The sequence below is a fragment of the Neolamprologus brichardi genome, chromosome 23, assembly GCF_056152115.1.
Source record: "Neolamprologus brichardi isolate AB-2024 chromosome 23, ASM5615211v1, whole genome shotgun sequence".
In the NCBI taxonomy this organism is placed as follows: Eukaryota; Metazoa; Chordata; class Actinopteri; order Cichliformes; family Cichlidae; genus Neolamprologus; species Neolamprologus brichardi.
The window spans coordinates 21,105,002-21,128,415 of NC_142125.1; the positions used below are offsets into that span (position 1 = coordinate 21,105,002).

Genomic DNA, 23,414 nt, shown 5'->3' on the forward strand with positions numbered 1-23,414 from the left:
TTTATTTCTCATTCCTGCTCTGCAGAGGTGTCAAACATTTATCACTAGAAATAGAAATACTTGCGTTAAAAAAAAACAACAAAAATAGATGAATAGAAGTTCATGTAGTGATTAAACTTTTTTACTCAAGTAAAACTGAAAAAATACAGACTTTGAAATGTACTGAAAGCATTAAAAGTAAAAAGTAGCTCTTTGTTCTAAGCTAACTGAACCTCATGTTATATTAATATAATGATAAAATAGTATTAAGTATCCTCTCCTCTCGTTCTTACATCTATCTCCATCTCTGAGAGTGAACTTATCACACATTAGCTCTTCTTTTATCTCCCTGGGAAGAACTGCACCTTTAGCTGAGCTAGCAGATGTGTGACAAGCTGCACAGAAACTGTTTGTGTGTTTGCTGATTTTTGTTAAACGGTTTGAAAAGTTGTATTTAAAATTAGCTGCCAATTTAAAACAAAAAAAGACATTACTCCATTTACACTTGCTCTTCAACAGTGCTAGCTAGAAGCTGAAAACGAGGATCAGAACTTATTGACTTCTGCATGTTCAACACCATACTGGCTCATTCTAGCCCATTTGAATCCCTCAGTAAACTGCAATAAATGATACATTAATCATGTGTTTTTGTCTCTTTCATCTGTATGTCTTATATACAGTATTGGTTGTGTGCAATAAACACCAATGATGAATCTTTTTTTAATTGACAAAAAAACAGACATACATAAGTGATGACATTAAAACAAGGAAGAGAAGCACAATACAGAACATCCGAGTGTATGTATGAGTATGCAAATAAGTAGCTGTGGTTCAGGTGGGAGATTGGCTCGTTGTAAGGGTTGGTGGTTCAGTCCATGGCTGAAGTATCCTTAGGGAACAAGTCCTGAGCTTCTCCTGGTGCATCTGTATTAGGGTTGCAAAATTCCCGGAATTTTCAAAGATGGAAACTTTCCATGGGAATAAACAGGAATTAACGGGAATTTATGGGAATAAACTGGGAATTTTCAAAATTGAAGGTTGGCTCTTCTTAGGGAACTTAAATATAGTTGAGCAAAGTATATTTTAGCATAATATTGACAAAAACAAACAAATGCAATTCAAATACACTTGAATATCCATGCCATTCCTTAATCACATGTACAGAGCACATGCTTGCTGCATGGCTATTGAGACCACCTACTGGCACTGTGCATGCCTCCATCACATGTACACATGGACCACACTTTTGAGCCTGAAGGACAAAGAGTATTGAAGGCACACATTTGAGCCTGTGGACTTAACAAGTGAGGTAAGTTTTGATGATATTATGGGAAAATATATTCATTAAATGTTTAAATTGTGAATATCACATAAAATGTATTAATCTGGTAGATAGCAATCTGATAAGATGCTAAATAAAATGCTAGCATCTGTTAGATGCTAAATAAGCCATAGCTAGTATAACATAAAGAAGATGCTAGCTTCCTCATTTGGCTGTTTTGTTTTGAAGATTAATCCAGTTGTTTAGCTAGCCTTACTATTTATATCTGTTTATTATGATATTGCAATTGTATTATTACGATCTCTTGCATTGCATTAGCATTTTTACAAGCTCTTGTTTTATTTTACAGAAAAATGCCACGTGCGCTATGTGATGTGTGGAGGCATTTTACACCAGCTAATGTACAAGGGAAATCTGTATATATGTCTAAGTATTGTGATAAGACGTACGTGAAGAATGCCACAAAAATGCAGCAGCACATTGCAAAGTGCAAAAAAATTCCTCAAGGCCCAACACATGCAGCAGCCAGGAGTTCCACTCAAGGGGAAAATGAATCTGTTTCAGCTGTATCAGAGTCAGATACCCACTCATCAGCTCCTGGTCCCTCTGGCATCAGAGGATTCTTTGATTTTATGGATGACACTAGCCAGAAAAACGCAGATGAGTGTTTCGCTCGTGCAATCTATGCAACTGGCTCACCCCTGATGCTGACATCCAATGTGTACTGGAAGAGATTTTTGAATGTTCTCTGACCAGCATACATTCCCCCAACCAGACATGCATTGTCTACTCATCTACTGGATGAAGAGTTCAGTCGAGTTCAAGCAAAGGTGAAACAGACCATTGACCAAGCTGACTGTATTTCAGTCATCTCTGATGGATGGTCCAATATCAGGGGACAAGGAATTATTAACTACATAATCACCACTTCTCAGCCTGTGTTCTACAAGAGTGTAGACACAAAGGAAAACAGACACACAGGCCAATACATTGCAGATGAGCTAAAAGTGATCATCAATGACCTTGGACCAGATAAGGTTTTTGCACTGGTCACTGACAACGCAGCCAACATGAAGGTTGCCTGGGCACATGTGGAGGAGACCTACCCTCATATAACTACTATTGGCTGTGCTGCCCATACACTAAATCTTCTCCTAAAAGACATAATGGCACTAAAAACAATGGACACTCTGAATAAGAGAGCGAAGCAAGTTCTGAAATATGTTAAAGGCAAACAAGTAACTTCCGCTACATTTCTGTCAAAGCAAAAGGAAAAGAACAAGAGTACTACACTGAAGCTTCCCAGCATAACGCGATGGGGTGGTGTTGTTATCATGTTTGACAGCCTTCTGGAGGGAAAGGAGTCTCTGCAAGAGATGGCCATATCCCAGGCTGTAGGCATCGACAGTGACATCAAGAAGGTAATCTTGGATGATGTGTTCTGGGAAAGAGTATCTAGCAGTCAGAAAATCCTCAAACCTATTGCAGCAGCAATAGCGAAGATAGAGGGGGATGTTGCCATCTTGTCAGATGTCCAGTGCCTTTTTGCAAAACTCAAAGAAGAAATCCAGACAATTCTGCCCACTTCCCTACTACTGAAAGCAGAGGAAACGGCTGTGGTCAAGTCATTGGAACAGCGGAAGGAGTTCTGCATGAAGCCAGTGCATGCAGCAGCATACATGCTGGACCCCAAATATGACAACGGCATACTTTCTGGGGAAGAGATCAACGGTGCCTATGCGGTCATTACAGCCATGTCTGACCACCTGGGTCTCGATAAAGGCAAAGTTCTAGGCAGTTTGGCAAAGTATCGAACAAAGCAAGGCCTTTGGAAAGGGGATGGAATATGGCAGTCATGCCAGCACATATCCGCAGCCACCTGGTGGAAGGGACTATGTGAATCTGAGGCCCTTGCACCTGTAGCCTCCATCCTCCTCCAAATCCCACCATCATCAGCCACCTCCGAGCGCAACTGGTCACTGTTTGGGAACACCCACACAAAGGTTTGCAACAGGCTCACAAATGTGAGAGTGGAAAAGCTGGTCGGTATTCGGGCAAACCTACAGCTCTTTGAGCCTGACACAGAGCCATCCTCAACAAGGCTGGAAAGTGACACTGAAGAGGAAGACTCAGAGTTGGATGCTGAGGAAGTGGACATGTTGTTGGATGATGATGAGGTCCAGGAAGAGTCTATTGACTGACCAAAAATGAGAAAAGAGGATTGCTTGAAGGAAGATTTGCATGTTTAATGGGACGTTTTGGAGGATAAGTGGCATTTTTTATTTAACCTTTTGAATGGGACTTTGTGGAGACAGGGGGCATTTTTGAATGAGTGGGGTTAGGGGATGGTAATATTGAACTCAACATTTCTGTTTTTATTCATCCATGAAACAAGTTAATGAAACGTGTTCTATTCTACTGTACTTACAAATAAATCTGTTGAAATATCTGTTGAAAACATTTTGCATAGAGGTTTTCTTATGATTTCTGTTTATATTTATGCTTGGAAATAATATATTCCCAGTTAGTTCTCCTAAATTCCCATTAATTTCCATAATTCCCATTATTTCCATGGAAAGTTTCCAATATGGAATATTTCCAAAATTCCCAAGCTTAACTTACTATGGAAATTTACCGGAAACTTTTCAGAAATTTACTGGAAATTTTCCACCCCTTTGCAACCCTAATCTGTATCAATGTGTGAGCATAACTTTAGTGCTTAGGCACAGAAAAAAGGTACTTGTGTGAATGAGGCTTGTATTAAGAAAGTACTATGAGTGCTCATATAAAGTAGAAAAGCATGAAATACTGTTTCTCTCCTTAGTTAAAATTATACAAGCATGTATTTGGATGGATCAACAGTGAATTAAGTAACATATAAACACTTAGTCTTGGTCTATTGTAAGCAGGAAAAAGGAATCAGAAAATGCGAGAAAATAATAATAGCAATAGAAGAGTCAGATAAATAAACAGATAAACAATAAATTAAAAAATGGAGGGATCAGAGGAGGGTGGACAAAGAATCCAGAGGTGGTTTAGCGGGGTGAGGCTGGCCAGTATTTTGTTACTATTCACTTTTTGTATTTACCTTCTTCCTCATTTTTCCCAACTCTTCTCCACTTTATCTCGTATATGTTATTGTTCCCTCTGTTTAGGTTCAAAGTTTTATGTTAGAAAAGCGCATTGCGATGCACAATATGTAATAACCACCCTCAAATGTGTTAATCCTGAAGTAATGAGCCTGTTATGAAAATATAAATTTAGGGAGTACCAGAAAATTCTACTTAAATATAGTAATCAAGTACTTAATTTGCTCCCACCTCTGCTGCTCTGACACATACCTGAGTACAGTATTAACATTAAGACCGAGACATCACTGTAGCTTTTTGTTGGACTTCTCCAGTTCCTGAGCAGCTTGCTATTTCTCTGCTAAGACTAATCTATGCTATATTGCCCAAAGTATTCACTCACCCATCCAAAATCATTGAATTCAGGTGTGGAAGCGAATGGGAATGACAGCAACTCAGTAACAAAGTTGTAGGCCACATAAAACCACTGAGAGGGGTCGGTGGATGCTGAGAAACATAGTGTGCAGAGTCACAAACTTTCGGTAGAGTCAATTGCTACAGACTGCACATCTTTATGTTGAGTTCAGATTAGCTGAAGAACAGTTCACAGAGAGACGCCACTGGACTCTAGAGCGCTTATATGGGTTTGGTGGTTGCCAAGAGAACAGTACTTGTCTGATTGCAGTGTGTCAAGTGTAAAGTTTGGTGGAGGGGGGATTATGGTGTGGGGTTGTTTTCCAGGAGTTGAACTCAGCCCCTTACTTCCAGTAAAAGGAACTCTTACTGCCTCCGCATACCAAGGTATTTTGGACAATTTCATGCTTCTAACTTTGTGGAAACAGTTTGTTGATGCTCTGTTTCTGTTACAACAACACTGCACACCAGTGAACAAAGCAAGGTCCATAATGACATGGATGAGTGAGTTTGGTGTAGAAGAACTTGACTGGCCTGCACACAGTCCTGACCCAATAGTACACCTTTGGGGTGAATTATTAGACTGTGAGCCAGGCCTTCTTCTCCAACATCAGTGTCTCACCTCACAAACGTGCCTGTGGTAGAATGATCAAAAATTCCCATAAACACTCTTAAACTTTGTGGAAAGGCTTCCCAGAAGAGTTGAAGCTGTTATATCTGCAAAGGGTGGACCCACATGATTAAATCCACTGGATTAAGAATCGGATGTCACTCAAGTTCAAATGTTAGTGAAGGCAGATGAGCGAATGCTTTTGACAATGTAGTGCATTTGACATTTGCCCTTTTTTAGCTGCTCCTTCGATCACAAAGGGTGGCTACAGAAGATAGCTCAGCATCTTGACGTAGGATTTCTGCCTCGTTCTGGATTTGAACCTGTGATCTTTCGGTTGTTAGGCGAATGCGCAAAGTGCTAAGCAGCACTTTCTGTAGAAAAACAAAAAACTACTACAATTTCTTGTGACAGCTTTATCCTTCCAAGCCTCTCATTTGGCTGATTGGACTGATGTTGTTCACAGAAACGTAAGTATTGTGACTTACAATAGGATTTACAGCAATGTAACAACATCATGATGCTACCGTGCTACTCAGTGAGGGCAGTCCTTGTTTACATGACAACAAGAGGCCAGTCAACCTGAAAATGTTAACATGGGTCAAGTTTAAGGATATGCACAATCGCCCCGGGCTGTCGTGTTTTTTACAGCCTGAACAGTCTTGTTTTGTTAGTTTGAGGGCATGTCCGTGCCCGCATCTATTTTGTGTTCAGTGTGTGTGTGTGTGTGTGTGTGTGTGTGTGTGTGTGTGTGTGTGTGCATTTATTCCCATGCTGCTGCTGTCTGCTATGGTGGCAGTTTGTAGCTTCATGCTGTGTTAAATGGGAGTGTCCAGGCTGTTCCGAGGCCTCATTCATCAGCCTCACACAGGAACAGACCTGGCTGCTTGGAAAACCGCCTGGGACACACTAACACACACACTAATACACACTCAAATGCTGGTACGAACAACCTCAATGGAACAAATAAAAGCTTGACAGATTTTATTAAAGATATGTAACCACATGCAGTTAGTGTGTCAAAATCCAAGCTGCACGCACCGACTTGACCTCAAATTAGGACAGTTTGACACCGTCTGTGACCTCTCCGTCCTCCTCGGTCTGCCATCGGTATTTTTGCCGCCGTCCTCGACCTCACTTTGCTATTTTGCGTCCGAGTCTTTCACGCCTGATTCCATCTGCCGCTTGGCTGCCGCCGCCGTTCACGTTCACACTACAGCTACCGGTTGCGCCAAGCTCGCGCTGGCCGGCACTGGTAAAGGTCCAAACAATCTCCTCCAGTTGCATCGACAAGCATTAAAGTGAGGGAATAAAAATAAAACACATTTTCTTTGATAAAGTCGAAGGTTAGAGTGTACACAAGAGGCACCTTCTTTCCGTCTGGGTGCTAAATGGTTTTGAGAAGCACTCAGTTTTTTTTCTTTTTTAACATTAAAAGGTGTGAGATTTGTCTTTGCATTTTCAAGGACCTGTATTTTAAAAGGTTTTCATGGTGGCCTGTGAAGCCCCAATTGTTTGTATGCCATTTGGTGAACCCTTTTATTCAAACTGCCTTCCAGTGCTGTGAGTGCATTCCTTATTCACCAAGTATGACTAAATATCCTTTTTTGTTCATTACATTATTTAAATCAACCACCTTGAGAGACCATTGAATTTCAACAGGTTTTTTCTTCTTCTCAGAAGTTGGTTTTGAGCCTAACAACAGCACAGCTTCAGAGTTTAATGTTGAACTACTTTGAAATTACCAGGGGAATAGAGTATTTTAATAATGTCTTGCTAAGAAATGATTTCAAGTAAGATATTATTTGGAAAACAAAAAGCCTTTTAAAACTTTGGGATTGCTCTTAACTGAAGTAGTTCTTGCCTTAGTCGACCACATCAGGAACTACAGTCATTTCAGCTGGACTGCTAGGCCTACAGACTGCTGTCTGCAGTATTCGCATGCGGGGATTTCCTCAAAGATAGAGGCGGGGGAAAAGCAGCAGCCTGCATCAATCATAACAGAAATTCAGATGGCATGAAAAGAAGGCGCTGTGGTGGGTTGCAAAGCAGCTTGGAGATGCACGGTGAGTTTGGGCTCATTTCATTTTGCTTATTAGAAGCTTACCAGGACACTGGCTGAACCATCAGCTGATGTAGGCTGACACTGAGATCAGCTGATGTGATAATGCAGCTACATTAATCTCACCGTCAAGGATTTGATTGGGGTTTGTTTTAGAGATGGACCGATCCGATATTACGTATCGGTATCGGTCCGATACTGATGTAAATTACTGGATCGGATATCGGAGAGAAATAAAACATGTAATCCGATCCATTAAATATCAAAAAAGCACCTCACAAAACTTGCAACACGGCGTAACTCGGCTCATAACCGTAGCACGTCGCAGCAGTATGCATCACGTGATAGAGCAGCTGTGTGTATTTGTAGCCTAGCTACCAATCTGGCATTTCATCTCCAAGGAAGTTATCCCAGAGAGAAGTAAAGCAAATGTGTAAGTTCATCTCTGAATGTTTGTAAAACATTCCCACGTTAAGCTTAACAACCGATATATGGAGCGACTGTCTCTCTCTCTCTCTCTCTCTCTCCTGCTGCTACTTCAATCGTGAAACTGATCAATGATCAGCTGATCGGCTTTTCTGTCGCGAGTCTGTCTCTCTTGTTTGTTTTTGGCCCACTTTGCACCAGAAAGAGGAAACCAGCGGCTGAAAAACAGCAGCACGTTTAAGCTTGATAAGCTGTTGTTAGAATTTATTTAATATTACTTTCTACACCAGGATCGTTTTCTTGGCTGGTAACTGTGCAGGGGCGGATCTAGCAAAGTTTAGCCAGGGGGACCGATAGGGCATGAACAGGGAAAAGGGGGCACAAAGACATACTTTTCTTTCTTATTCTCATTTAAAATGTCTAGCTTTTAATAAATAATTAATTTAATAATTTAAATATAAGGGTTGCCAGTGTACCAGTGTTGTTATACAGGGACATTGTTTTTTAACGTGTGCATGAGTGTTGCATCAGTCACATGATGACCATTAACCAATGCTCCACCTTGACGTCAGAGTCTGCAAATCCAAAGCAACCGTGGATACTGATCCCCAAGTGTAGGTTTATGAATGTTAGAAATGACACCTGTAGTAAGAGTGCTTTGAGTGCTCAACTATGTAGAAAAGCGCTATAGAACAGCTGTCCCCAACCCCCGGGCCATGGAGTGGTACTGGGCCACAAGAGTTGAGGCGCGGGTGTGAAATTTATGGTTGTCAGGGTTTTTATTGCTATTTTTATACCGTTTTTATCGTTAACTTGGTTTTCCTGGGTCTTTTCCCTTGTGCTATGAATAAATCTTTTTTTTTGGTACCGGTACTGGTTTGATTTTGTTGTATTTATCCACAACACCTTAAAGGCCGGTCTGTGAAAATATTGTCGGACATAAACCAGTCTGTGGTGCGAAAAAGGCTGGGGACCGCTGCTATAAAGGACCAGCAACACTTGAGTAGAGCTCAAAACTCCGAGCTAACATCCTCTCCCAAATCCAAAGCCTAGCGGTGTTTAACCCTGCCTAGATTTGTCATTCAAACCAGTGGAATTACAGTGGCTGGATGAAACGTTCAACATTAAACTTCTTTAAAATCAAGTGTCACTGTCAAGTTTGACTTGGCCATTATTAACCAATCATCTTGTACTATTTTTGTTGATACCACTGTAATAAGGAATATCTCACCAGAGAATCAGAGCTAAGACCAAGTCCTGGAAAGTCTTGAGAAACTGATTCAGAGCTTCTCTCATGCAGCAGTGTTTCTCTTTTCTCTTTTGCTCCCATAAACTAAGCGGGAGATTTATATGGCTCCCCTTGACCTTGAATTTTCTGTTTCATCCTTTTTTACTTGTAATGTTAACTTCTTTTTCACTGAAGACTTATGCCTTTGTAGTGTGAAATCACTATTCCCCATGCTGAGTCACGGTAAAGGAAAATGAAGACGGCAGTTTAAGAAAGACAGAATGAAGTCGGGGGGGGATGTGTGTTTTTTCCCCTGATGAAATCCTGTGACCGCTTTTATCATCCCTAACAATTTGAAAGGCAACATCAGCAGCGGTGTGGGCACTGGGAAATTTCCTTCTTCGATGAACGCTTCAAAACGGCGACTAGAGAGAGAGAAAAGCAGCGTCGTCTTTTTCCTTTTCTCTCGGGTCTTTTCACGAGAGAAAACGATCTTTTCGGCGCGGTTAAACGGTCACGTTTTGATCCAGATGTTTCTGTTAACTCTCGCTAGAGGTTGCCGGTGTCATCTGTGTCAGTTTTCTTTACCGAACCAGTCACGGCTTCTCTTTCTAATGAGGTTAACCCCAATCTGGTGGGCTGCCGTCTTCATATTGTGCAGAGATCAAAGCCTGTGTTGACTGCATAAAGCTTGTTTACTGTTGTCAGGTGACCTTCCTCCCCACGGAGTAATACGTGGCGCCCAATTCTCATCGCTTCATTTTCACCCTTTGTGCAGTGTGAATTAGTGAGAAAATACATGCTTTCCTTTTTAGGAATCTTTTAGACTCGCACAGCTTTGCTCCCTGTGTTGGATCTTTCTTCTGTTTGCTTCTTTATGTTCTGTACTTCCTCTGTGAGGTCAGGCCCCTTGATAATTAGACACCCATGCCTCCCCTTGGGGTAGGGGGGGCTTGGTGAAACATGTGATTGACAGGGGTGATAATCAGCCTAATGGCATCTAGTGGTGGCGGCGAGGCCAGCTGCCTGCCAAGGTGTTGAGAAAGCCTGTGGGAGAAGGTGGGAGGCTGTTTCTTATCAAAATCCACCGCTGGTGCTTTGTATGTGTGTGTGCAAGAATCTGCCAGGATGGGTGCACAGGGACACCACCCTAAGATCAGCTCGACTAGTCGACTGTGAGCTTATCGTGCTCGTTCAACCCTGTTTTCAGGAATCTTCGCTAAGAGAAGCCTAACTTTTTCTCATTTCTGCTCTCCTCCCTCGTTCTTTTCTCACACCTCCTTTCCTGGCATTCCTTGCTTACCCATGCAGCCATGGAGGTGTCATTAGCGCCGTGTCCTAATTAGTCCAGTGCCAGCTAATTGTGCTTCTGACGCTGTGTCTCTGGGGAGGCAAGCCTTGCTAATTTCAATAAGAGTAAACAAGCAAACCGCTCCCCACTGATGGCTATGGATTAATTAGAGACCATCCACTGCATGTGCCCACTGAAGTAAAGGGGAGGGAAGTTTGAGGAGGGGGGAAACAGAAAGAGACGGACTTAGGGAAAAAAAAGGAGAGGTGAAAGAGAGTTCGCTCTTCAGCGTTGTCACGCAACGCACTCGGAGACTGATGCTCGTTTTCCGGAATTACCATCACTTTCATTTTGTGCAGGTTTTTCCAAAGAACGGCCCTCTGAAGCGGCAGATTCCCAACTGAGAAAACAACACCCTGGATGTGTTGTTTGTCACAGGTTTCGTTTAAAAGATTGAACAGAAGCAAACCAGCTTGTTTTCATCTCATTGAGAGATTAGTGCACGCTCAGGCCCCAGATTGCTACCATAAAGACGGCTGTTTCTATATAGTCTGTTTTCATTCTCAGAGCTACTGTGTGCGTTTCTATAATATTTCAGGTTGACTGAGCATCCGTGCTCCTTTTCAGCAGAATTTTGCCTCGTGTCCATGCAGTTGCAGACACACTTCAAAGCTCCTCCTGAGCAAGTACAACTTTTTTTATTCTGCCAACTGAGCTGTTACACTTCGGTGGTTCTTGTTCCAGTGCCTTGCTCATGGGAGCTTTGTGTTTAAGGTGAGCGGGCGGGTGGGGTGAGGGTGGGGGGGAGGGGGGGGGGCTTCATTCATTTCAAGGCTGAATGAACTGAAGAGAGTTGTAAAATGTGGTAAAATAGATGTTTTACGTGATGTTGCCATTTGATTTTCTTTTCATTTTTAACACCGGCTACAATTTCCGTACGTTGTCGTTTAATAAGCAGCACATTATCATTTCAGTGAGATGCGATATCGCTGAGCAAAAAGGAAATGTAATCGGTTTCCCAGTGTTTAAAAGGATAATTCTCCCCAAATTAGTTTTTTTTTGGATACCTGTACTCCCTTCTCTTGAATATAATAGAAATAATAGTAAAAAAATTGGAAACCATGACCCATATGCTCAAGAAATTCTACTAACCGGCAATAAACAGGAGCTTTTATCTTCTTACTGAACTGCGCCTGCCATGTTGCAAAGCTCGTGTTCGTGACAGAGTGACAGGAAGTAAACATTAACCCACACCCAAATAATCTAGATTGATAAATCACTCCGACGATGAAGCAAATTTAATATAGAGAAAAGCTTGAGAAAACTATACCCCAACCTATATAAGATTTTTAACACTGATACCAATGCTGATATTAAAAATCAGATACATTGGCTGATATTTTTTTTCCACACATGGCGTAAACAATCATTTCTTATGTTATCTTTGCTATAAGTCCTCAGTAAGATAACATGATAATGAACTTTAAAAATGATTTGGTTTTATTACTCGTTTACTTTGCTCAGATCAGCTGGTTTTTTTGTTTGTGTCGCAATACAGGAAAAATTGACTCTGCGGAAAACTGTGCAACATTAACATCTATAACATGATTGAAGGATCTTCTTTACTTTTTAGCTTTTAATTTATTGACCATTATAAAAACACATACTGATATATCGGCAAATAGCTGATATCCACCGATATATCGCCCTGCCGATATGTTGCTTAGACTCCAGAAGAAACCTAAAACCACACAGCAGAGGAACAAGTCATGAAGTGTAACAAATTAGGCAAAATGGAAATGAATGCTCAGTTAATTTATGCACATATTGGCTTTAAACTTGATAATTTAAACTTGGTCTAAGTCCACAAGTATAAAGCATATCTGGCTCCAAATGAGGACCAAACATTACCAACATACTGCTCCACAAGTTTATGTACAGAACACTTTTTGACTCAGATGAGAATAATTTTCACCTTACGGGCCATTTTTATTTTAAACTGAAACTGTGAACATGCTCTGCCTCTATCGGGGTAAGTGACACTAAAAACTCTGGCTTTAGGCCTAAGATACCTTTTAACCCAATAATCCCCACTCATGCCACACCACTCAGGCCAGGGGAAAACCATGAGCTTTTGATTTTTAGGTGAGCTGACACTTTATGAGGAACAAAACAAAACAAATAATAATGGTAAAGTTTGTAAAATAGAAGCAAAATATGAGTTACGATGCATTCTGAAGCAGATCTAAGACACCAACCCCAGTCAGTAAATTTATATCTGATAGCAGGGAACTTCAAATGCATCTTTGTGACTTTGTTGTTGTTAAATGAATCACAGCACAGTCACAAGAAAACATCCAAACTATAACGCCACGATTTACCAACTTTGTCTGAAGATTTGAGGAAGCAAACACATGACGAGTTTTTATTTATTTATTTATGTCGTTTCCTTATTAATTTTTTTTACATTTTCTTTGGCTTTTCCCATGGCAGATGAGCTGATGTGAACGGTGAGCAGGTGCCATGATCACTTCCACCCCCGTATGAGAAAGTCACAGTAGTCAGCAGTCAAAGGATAAACTGCAATGTGCCTGCATATCCATCTCTGCGCCTTCCTTTTTGTGCTATCTGTGAAATGCAAGTCCTCACATCTCACACTGCTGCAGACCGTATCGCACTCTCCCTTCGCACCTAATTAATCACGCTATTGAACTTAACGCCACTCAACAAAACCCAGTTAGCAGGGAGAGCGAGGTGATTTGCCATCAGCTCTCCCACTTTTTACCCCCTTTTCCTTTAATCCTACTCCCCGCCAAATGCATGTGGGATTGCATGCAGGCGGGTTTGTTTTTCACGGTCCAGCACGCACTGTTTAATCGGGTTCACAGAAGGTCCTTCTTTATCACCACGAGTCTGTCTTTGTGCCATTAGGTCAGGAATTAACAGTCGAGCTCCACATCCGAAAGTGATGGAGGAGGCTTGTAAATCTGAGGCCGCTGACGGGGTGCCCATCCTCCCTCAAGAGATGAATGGACTTTCATTACCGGCTTCACTGTCGACACTTAAATGCACGCGCATTCAGGTGTGCGCCATTAAAATGTAAATATAGGTGCTCCTTTGGGAAAAACAAAAATACTAAATAAACTGTGAAAATGTGGCTAAAGACGAGCTGTACACACACACACACATTTGCAGCGCACATCCTCTCACACTCTTTAATGACAGCAGTTAGAGCTGCCTCGGGGGAGCCGAGGTGTGGGCGCTGACGATGTGATAGACGGTTATTTTTCAAGAAGACGTTAAAGTTAGCCCTCTCAAGTGTGAGCGTTTCAAGTTTTGTCATCCAAACATGTGGCCGCTGCCTGTGTGTGAGGCGGAAAGAGAGGGAGCGAAAGAGGGGGAAAAAAGGAGGGGGAGAGATGGGGGTATTGGAAGGATTTATGGGTGTAATAATGGAATCTCAGCGGCTGGGCCATTGACACTGAGGCATTTTCTCTCATCCTCCTCCCATTATTAGATGGATGGAACAGGAGGGAGTAAGCGCAGCAACATATGGGTGGGAGAGAATGGCATGCTGTTGTGCTGAAGCGCAAATCACATACTTTGGGGATCGCTTTGCCTTTATATCATCCCAGGCATTCATACATCAAGCTACAGTAGTGTGCAAAGGTTTTGAGCCGCCCATCATTTCTTTGTTTTGTAACATAAATGGGAAATAGATGCAGTGATTTACTGAAACGTGCAAACATACATGGAAAGTAAGTATACTGTATAAGGCAAAAACAGAGCTTGAAAGTCAATATTTGGTGTGACCGCCTTTATTCTTCAGCACAGTCTGAACTCTCTTAGGCAGCTTTCTTGCTATTTCTTTAAGTCGTCTTCAGGAATAGTTCTCCAGGCTTCTTGAAGGACATTCAAAGCTCTTCTTTGGATGTTTCTGCCTTTTGTTCTGTTCTCTGTCAACATGACCCCACACTGCTTCAATAATGTTGAGGTCCGGGCTCTGGGGAGGCCAATCCATGACTGATCCCCCCACTGTGTTTTTTCTATCCAGGTATGATTTTACTGCATTGGCAGTGTGTTTTGGATCATTGTTGTGCTGAAAAATGAAGCTGCTGCTAGTATTCCACTGATAGTTGTGGAAAGTCCAAAACTTGTCTGAAGTTAGTGTAACTTTAGGGAGGCTGGCACTGAGGATTCGTGTTCATCTGAAGTTAAATCACACGAGAAACCTTGATGCAGAACTCTATTATTTACCATTCAGGGTAAACTCATTCCGCACATTACAATTCATGGTCTTCTTTTCCTGCTAGATAGGGTGCCACAGCTGTGCTAGTCATGCTAATTATGTTTGCATTCAGATTTAGTTTTTGCATCTTTACACTTGGTTTCGCCCCTTATTAAAATCCACCGGTATTATGCTACATAGCTGAGGCTTCCAAGGCCACGATGTTGTACTTCCTGATTATCTGTGCTGCTGTAAACAACAGTATGACTCCTTATAATAATGTGATTTGTTCTTAAGGTCACTACTGAATTAAACAAAATTGCCCAGGCACTGTTTTCCTTATTCAGCTGACTGCAAATAGATTAAAGCTGTAAATTATGGCTCTGCCATGCTTTCCGTCCAAACTGCTAATGAAGGATCTCGTCGTATACTCAATTAAATATCTAGAAGATGTTTACATAGTTGAATTTGCTGAAACTTCTCTATCTTTCTCCAACTTTATAGCTTTTTTGCTTCTCTTTGGAGGTAAATATAATATAATAGTCATAACCAATGGTTAATATGTCCATTCATCCAACTGCCCATATGTCTTTAGCTGCTGTTTTTAAGTTAGCAAACTCTTATCATCCAGATGTTCCAGAAATTCCCCTCCAATATGGCAGATTGGCACAGACACTGCTCACTGGCCATCACCGTGCAACAAACACCTGCCGTTTCATAATTAACACCTGCTGTGTGATAACAGTCACCTGCACTGATTATTTAACGGTGACAAAATTGAATGTAATGAATGGCTAAACGTTTTCTTTGATGTTCATCATTTACATCAAAGCAGCATGCTCTTCGCAGACGCACTCCCACTGCAGCAATGCAACTTTTCATTAGTATGATAATGTTGTGTTTGTTTTCTGAGAGGAGATGAAAAAACCCGAAATATACACCTTACTTTTGCTGGTGTTTGTATCCAAATTTTTTAATAGTCATCGTGTAAACCTTGTGTTCATAATAAATGCGATCATTTCTGTAGTACTTACAGTGTAGTTACTGGGATTTGACTTTGTAGTTGATAAAACCAGAGAACCAGAAAGTCCATTTATTGTTTTTTTTTAAAGAGTTCAACTGTTCCAAACTATCTACATAAGAAGATGAAGTAGGCTGAGACATGTGGACGCTGGCTTGAAAGTTGATATAGAGTGGGTGATTATATAGTCATATATAATACCATAGTTGCTTTACAAATGTGGTTCAAAACCTTTGCTAAATTAAGGTTGACCTCGTATGCATATAATCTGCCAACCTGCAGTGGCATTTAAATGAAATGTCAGCCTCTATTATACAGTTTAACATTTTCAGCCTCCCCTGTGTTATAATTCTTGTGTGGTGCGGTGGGATAGATCGTCAACATGTGTTACAACCCATTAAAAAGAGTTCTCAGGCTTGCTAAGTTGAACTCAAGAATATATATGCTGAAGGTAAATTGATTCAGCCACATTTCCTCTTGTACCCCTCCTGCACTCCAGTGGAGAAATTCCTTAAAGTAAAGTGATGCTGAAGGCCACACAACTCAGCATCTAATGAGAGGAAATAACACGCAGGCAACAGACAAAAGCAGGCAATCACAAACTTAACATTTTGAATTAAGCTTTAAGTGCGCTTCCATCAACAGAGCCAAAAGCTCTTGAAATGTAGTTGCACCGCTCAGTATTTCGACTCCCGCACTCCAGATCACCGCTTCCTTTCTCAACTTTTTCAAAAAAAAGTAGAGTGTTGGCAGGAGTGGCGTCGAGTTGCCCTCACGTTCACCCGCTGTTGTATTTCAAACAAGAGAGCGATTGAAATATATGCTAATCCTCAGCTTGTCTGTGCTGCTATCCCACAGTTCAGAGCAGAATAATATTTCCATAGCCGTGTGGGCATTTTTGAGGGATTAAACAGGGGTTAGGAGGTGGTCGGGGAAACCCGGGCAGCTCTACCGTGCACACACTACATCAGCTGACAGTCGGCGCGGTAAAGGACGTTTGTTTAACTGTGATTGATGCAGTGTCAGTAATGTGGGAGACAGTGGGAATCCAGATTAGAGAAAATGACCCATGGGAGGAGAATGAGAGATGGGTGGAGGGAGATGGAGCGAGCGAGAGAACACGAGACAGGCGAAACACGGTCTCTGTGAACGCCTGATAACCCGTTTTCTCACTGCGACACATTTCCACTTTGAAGCCCGGCGTATTGCAGAAACTAAGATATGCACTAGTTTCTTTTTTTTGCTCCCCCACGGTTTCCTCTTTAATCTGTGTCTCTTGTTTTGTAAAGAAGGCTTAATTTCAGCTGGACACTGCAATGGCGATACCCACAGCTTCCTTTTGAAAGTCCGATCAGTGACTGTAGCTGAACGGTTTTCATGCTGTGTATGAAATTAAAGTGACGCGGGCCAGTTGGACTTCAGTGCCGCTGTCATAGCTGGAATTTATCTTAATTTTAAGAATTAAAGAAGTCATTTAAGAGCCCAGGTATCCATACTGGTGTCAGAGGAAACCAGTAAAGCTTTGATCGTCCTTGGAAAGTGTTTGATTTCATGCTAAAAAATGTACTAGTGGTTGTTGTTGTTTTTAAAGGAAAAATGGTGGGATATGGGTTTCAGTTAATTGCTGTGCACTGAGATACTGGGATTGGCATTGATTGGGAATTCTCACTAAAATCTATCCCCATTTTCCCATGAATAATGCCTTTGGGAACATGGGGATTTAAGCATGTATGCGCTCAACACCGATGAATTATTCAAACCTCATTAACTCTGTCAAGCAGCGTTTTCAGGTACTGCGAGTTCCTTCGATTAGTTTTCATGCTCTAACAAAAGCTTGCAAACAATATTCAACAGGTTTAAAAAATCAGTTTCCAGTTTGCTAGTAATAATAACCATTGTCATGTCCTCCCATTATAGTTTACAATTATAAACCTGGACATACAAAGAGAACACATCCCTCTGTATGACGGGACTTGTTTTGCTATTTTCTTGTAAACATGTAATATGACATAAGAAATAAATGACATCAAAATGAGTCATTTGCATGTTGGTGTGCTAAATCAAATTTTCATATTAAAAACAAATCACACGTTTCCGTGAGAGGAGCAATGGCACATCTGTGGCCAAGAGTGTCAAAATGCTGCAGTCGCCACTTCTCTTTTGTCAAAGTCTGCTTTGGCTTTCATTTTTCTTTGGTTCTTTTCATTTGTTTGGCTGATTTTCACATTTTCCACAGATCTTCCTTAACTTTATCTATATCTGTATTTGGATATTCCATGGCTTTCTCTCAGTTTTTTGCTGTTTTTTCCTTGCTGTGTTTTTGCTTCCTGCCTTGGCTCTTTTTCCATCATTATTACAGTTTTTTCTGATTGCTTAAGCACATTTTTTGTAACTATTGGCTATTTTTGCAAAACTCTACACACAAATAAGAAAACCTGTCACCCAATTATCAAAACATTGTAGTTCTCTTGCAAAAGCGAACACAGCTAGATTAACTCTTCACACCTTCGTAAAAATGGTGTTTTCGTATCAAACAGTACACACAAGCCATCATCTACTAAGCACACAATGCGCCAACTGCACACTGATGGTATGAATACAAAACACATCTGGCTTTTGCTTTCTCTGTGTACAGATGTCAATTTGAGGTCACACTTTTGTCATAGTGTCATGTAAACATACAAGGATCCAAACTTCAAGTATTGGTGTTTATTCACACTCATCAAAACCAAGACAAAGTCAGAACACAAAATAGGAATTTCACAAAAAAAAGGGAAAAAAAGACAATCAGCCTACATCATGTCGTCTTTCTGGGTCCGGCCACAAAATTTCGTCCACATCGCATGCGATATCCTCCAGTCCAAGGCACCGGGGAAAATATCTCCTTGAATGCCGTATCCAGGCCTGACATGATGCCTGGTCAATATCTCCACATGCCTCCTCCATTGCCTGTAAAAGGGCTACCTGTTGATGAGGATGACGGTCGTACACTTTCCAGCGCCAGGCAGAGAAGAACTCCTCGATGGGATTTAAGAATGGAGAGTATGGAGGGAGGTTGAGTGCCATGAAGGATGGGTGGTCTGTAAACCAGTTGCGGACCAAAGCAGCCCTATGGAAACTAACATTGTCCCATATGATGGATGACATATCGGGTCTGCTCTGGTCTCTGAACAGTGAGCATGTCATGCAAGGTGTCCAGGAATGCAATAATGTGTGCAGTGTTGTATGGGCCTATGGTTGCATGATGGTGAACAACACCATTTTGGCTTATAGCTGCACACATGGTTATGTTACCACCACGTTGTCCTGGGACATTGATGATGGCACGGTGTCCAATTATGTTCCTGCCACGTCTCCTGGTTTTACTGAGGTTAAAACCAGCCTCATCTACAAAAAGTAGCTCATGTCCCGTTGCATCTGCTTCTAGTTCCATCACTCTCTGGACAAGACAAAACAAATGCAACACATCAGGCCCATGCACAGCATTACAGTATGCACTTCCAAATTCAGAACCAATGACAGTAGCTTACCTGCACATAGTCATATCGCAGTTGCTTTACACGTTCTGTGTTTCTCTCGAAAGGAACTCTGTAAATTTGCTTCATTCTTATTCTGTGGCGCGCAAGTACACGACTTAGTGTAGAAATGCTTGCACTGTGTATATTTTGAAAGATGGTGTCATTATCAATTATGCGCTGCTGTATTTCGCGCAGTCTTATTGCATTATTGGCAATCACCATGTTCACTATATGGGTCTCTTGCTCTGGAGTGAACATTCTGCCTCTGCCCCCAACATCTGGACGTCTAGCAATTCTGTAAAGTAACAATTTCAGTATTTTTGCATGTATGGTACTGTTGTGTTTCTCATTAGAGTATGGCAGTGCTACAAAGTACTTACCGATTCTCATTTCGAAATGTCCTAATGATGCTTGCCACAGTGTAGCGGCTCAGTTTAGGCTGAACCCGTTGGCCAGCTTCCCTCAGGGTCATCCCATGGTTGATGGCATGGTCCACTATTGTAGCCCTGATGTCATCAGTTATTCTGTTTCTTACTCTTCTTACCCTTCCTCTTTCCCCTCCTCGTCCTCTTCTTGCTCCTCTTTGTCCTCTTCCTCTAACTTCCTCTAACCCTCTTGCTTCTTCACCTCCACGTCCTCTTCCTCCAACTTCTTCACCTCCACGTCCTCTTCCTCCAACTTCTTCACCTCCACGTCCTCTCCCTCGGCCTCCTCTGATTCTCACTCTTCTCACTCTTACTGCTCCTTCCATTGTACTCCACATAGACAGCTTACCTGTGGCCTGTTTATAGTGCTTAGGCTGATTGCAAAGTGGACTAATTATCTAAAACAGTTTTCACATGTGAAAGTGTGCCAGACAGTTGGCAAAATAGTGTTAATGATAGCCATACATGTGTATAATTTTGCTAGGAGTGTGTTGGAAATTTGGTAATTGAGTGTAAGCAGTGAGTTGTGCCTACAGTTTTGCAAAGTGTGTGTTACAAAATTGCAAACTGAGTGCAAAGCAGTGTTTGTGCTTTTAGTTTTGCAAACTCAGTGAGTGGTTTTGCTATAAGTGTTAATAGTTTTAGGAATTGTGCTATAAGAATCACAGTTAGGGTTTAAGCATTCAGAAAAAACTGTAATACCTGATTGAGTTCAAGTTCAACTCAGCTGTCTCCTGTCTGGCATCGTCACTTTTATATCATAGTTTTTCCAAGTTTTGGTTGCCCTTGTTGTCATTTTCGACAGCTTGACCACACAGTGGGGGGAAGTTTGTCAACCAAGAGACTTTAAGTCATGGAGACCAGTTGGTAACCATCGGTTGGGAGGGAACAATTAGGATTCAGCAACCAGTTGCAAGAGTTTTCTAAAGTTTGCTGAAAATCGCTGTGAAACTGGTTTTTAAGCCCCAGTCATTAAGTCCCATAGACTGGTCTTTGGATCTCCTGGCAAATACTGGTCACTAGGAAAAAAGTCTGTATACCACAAGTTATTGGTATGTGGTTTCTTGAGATTGCTGGTAGTTCCTAGTGTGAAATTAGTCAAAGAGTGTTATACAGTGCTAAAAACCTTATTGAGATTACTTTGGTTGCTAGTAGGTAGGTTGCAGCAGTCACCTGCAGTTTGCAGTGGAGATGGCATCTATTCTGCAAGTGCTCGCAAAATGATCGCCAACTGGTAGTGAAATTATTGTGAAACTTGAAAAAGCTGAAACAAGCAATGGAGACCACTTACCTTCAAAGTAAAAGCTGTACCTACTATAGTAACCAACGCATCTCAAAAGGAAGAGCTACTATTACAAGTTTGATCACAACTTGGAGAGTAAATGCGACTGTCGGCCTCTTTGAACATTTTTCCCTATTGACAGGAGGTTGCTAGGGGTCTGTCTGTAGTCCAGCGTGAACTATAGGTGGGTTCCTTAATATCACTAAGACCTAGGAACAGAGCTAAAAGCTGTCTGAAAGCTACTGCATACATTTTAGACTGAGTTAGAAAGATATTTATGTGATGCAGTCGATGAAATGACTACACATCTTGAAACTGGACCAGTGTTTTGGTGAGGGTGAGCTTGTGTGATTCTTGTGGGTGAAAAAGGAGAGAAAGTATACGGGTAGTCCATCCGTTGTGGCTTTAAGCATGGCCCCGACAGAAGGTAATGGCCCTTATTCTAATTCTCTAAAAGATGAGGGGTACGAGAGGTTCAAATGCACAGACACAAGAGGGAGGAAGGGACAAAAAGGAGAGGCAGGGGAGGGATGGAGAGGCCCCATTCCATGCCTCATTGAGTCCCCATTCAGAACAGCCAGCACTTCATTAAAAAACAAAGGCAGAAAAAAAAAACGGGCCGTTTGTTGTTCATATTCCATCACGAAGCACAGAAAGCCCAGGGAGTGTATTTGTTTTATCACAAGCACTGAGCACCCGAGCGTATCTCCGAAGGAGGCGGGTGGCAATTTTGTAATTTATGATAATTGTTCTCTCCAAAAGTGTAAATATATTATGACGATTATTTCCAGGGAAGTACGCACGCTATCCAATGTGACGTTTCATCAGATGAGGGCTGAAAAATTACTCAAGCTAAAATGCTTCTGATGCTGGCAAAGTGAGCGGGGCGGAATATGGTGTCAAAACACTTGTACTTTCACACATGAATGAATGTAGATCAGTCATACATGCGAGCCCAGCTGACTTCAAATAACTCCGCGGCAAATCATGGTAACCTTTTTTTATAAGCTTAAACCAGTCATTCATTAAGCATTTCCCCCACATGCCAGCAGGACTTTGATCTTGCATGTTTACACAGTCACGCTGGCAGAAAAATAGTACTTTATACAAGGTGACGATTTATAGCTGGAAAATTTTAAAGCGAAGAATTGGAAATAGTGTTGTAAAGAAATAAAAATGTAGGGTTTCCTGTGGCTTTTGTAGTTTTATCACTTTTAATCAAATTTGGATTTATTCTTTGGAAACTCTCAAAATATCTAACTGTAGTTGTACGTTTAGCACATACCAAACATTTATTCCTCCCTTTGTGTGTCTCATTTTATAATCTTACCTGTTGCACAGTAAAGATCATGAATAATCGGTTGTAGACGTGTTCAGAAGTATTTTTTTTTCCCAAGGAGCCAGTCTTGTAATGATTTAAAGTACTCTTGAGCCCTGTTTTTCTAAACTTTCAGTCCAGTCTTTGTACCTGATCACTTTCAGAGAAATCTTGCTTGTCCTTTTCATTGACATTCTCTTCAGTGAAACTTTTCTCGTAACAAGTAAAAACAGTGAGTCAGCCTGAAGCTTTACGGGAGTTTAGAAAGGGGAGAAGTTTATATAGTGCAAGCAGGTGGCAGATTGATGGTTTATTCTTTCTGTGCATCTTTAGTGGGCAGATTGTAAAGTCTTTGATGTTGGCTAATTAATACTTTATGCTAGCGCCACTGTTTGTCTTAACAACGACTCATACACAGTAATATTGTCATGAATCAAGGGACTTGTAAGCTGATGCAACAACACGATGATATCTTTGCTTCAGCGAATGCATCTTTAGTCTGATCAGTCAAGCACTCGTGTTCAGCACCCCTCGCCAGTTCCCCACCAAACAAGAGATTTTAAATGTTACTTGTCATTACCTTCTTTGATTATTATCGCATGAGTGGTTTGTTTTGTTGATTACAGATATTGATCCTGGGTACCCAGCCAACACTTGTCCCTTTCTACAGTGTCAACAATTACTAGTAAAGTATGAGTACCCTGCTTGGCCTAATTGCAAATTGTGGGTTTCCCTGTTGATTGTGGTCTCAATTTGCAGAAACAGCTTACAATATGGTGCAACTGCTGCTGTCCTTGTCTGATTGAAAGACTGTGTACATGGTACACAAACCTCTGGTTTGTCAAGTTCAAGGTAAATTTAGTTGTTTTTTTTTCCTCCTAAAACTGTTGTGGAAGGGTCAGAGCAAAAGAGCATGGTGAGTTCTTTTTATCCGAGTGTCTATCTTTGTGTCTCCATCCTCCACATATTGATTGTTGGCAACCTTTCACCCCGACTGTGAGTAATGGAATTGCCTGTCATGGACACGGGCCCTGGTCAAGGTCTTGTAAGTGCGCGACACATGTTTGCGTGAACTCACCGATCAATACCTCGCTTGCTCCCGTGTCATGGAGAATGGAGGCTTCCGCCAGGTTGTTTCTGTCAGGGCATTATCTTGATTCTGGAAAAGTCCTTGAAATTCAGCTGCATCCTTCTAGATTTGAGTGCAGAGCATCTACGTTCAAAAGATTCCTTTTTTTACTCACACTTTTAAGAACATCCTC

At 41.4% G+C, this 23,414-nt stretch overlaps 2 protein-coding genes across 4 annotated transcripts in view; one reads left to right on the forward strand and one right to left on the reverse strand.

The window, feature by feature from the left end:
- Positions 1-23,414, forward strand: part of LOC102787686 (receptor tyrosine-protein kinase erbB-4-like) — a 365,449-nt gene that overhangs the window by 30,405 nt on the left and 311,630 nt on the right. The gene's annotated exons all lie outside the window — the stretch shown is intronic.
- LOC148096110 (uncharacterized) lies at positions 18,728-19,890 on the reverse strand. The gene is made up of 3 exons (XM_087835743.1): positions 19,508-19,890; positions 19,140-19,422; positions 18,728-19,048 (listed from the first exon to the last, which is right to left on the reverse strand). Exons 1-3 carry the CDS (start codon positions 19,888-19,890, stop codon positions 18,728-18,730), a joined length of 987 nt encoding a protein of 328 aa, XP_087691869.1.

Bases quoted from the DNA above. Each gene is read 5' to 3' on its own strand.
- LOC148096110 (XM_087835743.1), bottom strand. From the start codon at position 19,890: ATGTGGAGTACAATGGAAGGAGCAGTAAGAGTGAGAAGAGTGAGAATC. The intron at 19,423-19,507 runs GTAAGTACTTTG...GTTACTTTACAG, and splicing joins ACATTTCGAAATGAGAATCG to AATTGCTAGACGTCCAGATG. The intron at 19,049-19,139 runs GTAAGCTACTGT...TGTCTTGTCCAG, and splicing joins TGCGATATGACTATGTGCAG to AGAGTGATGGAACTAGAAGC.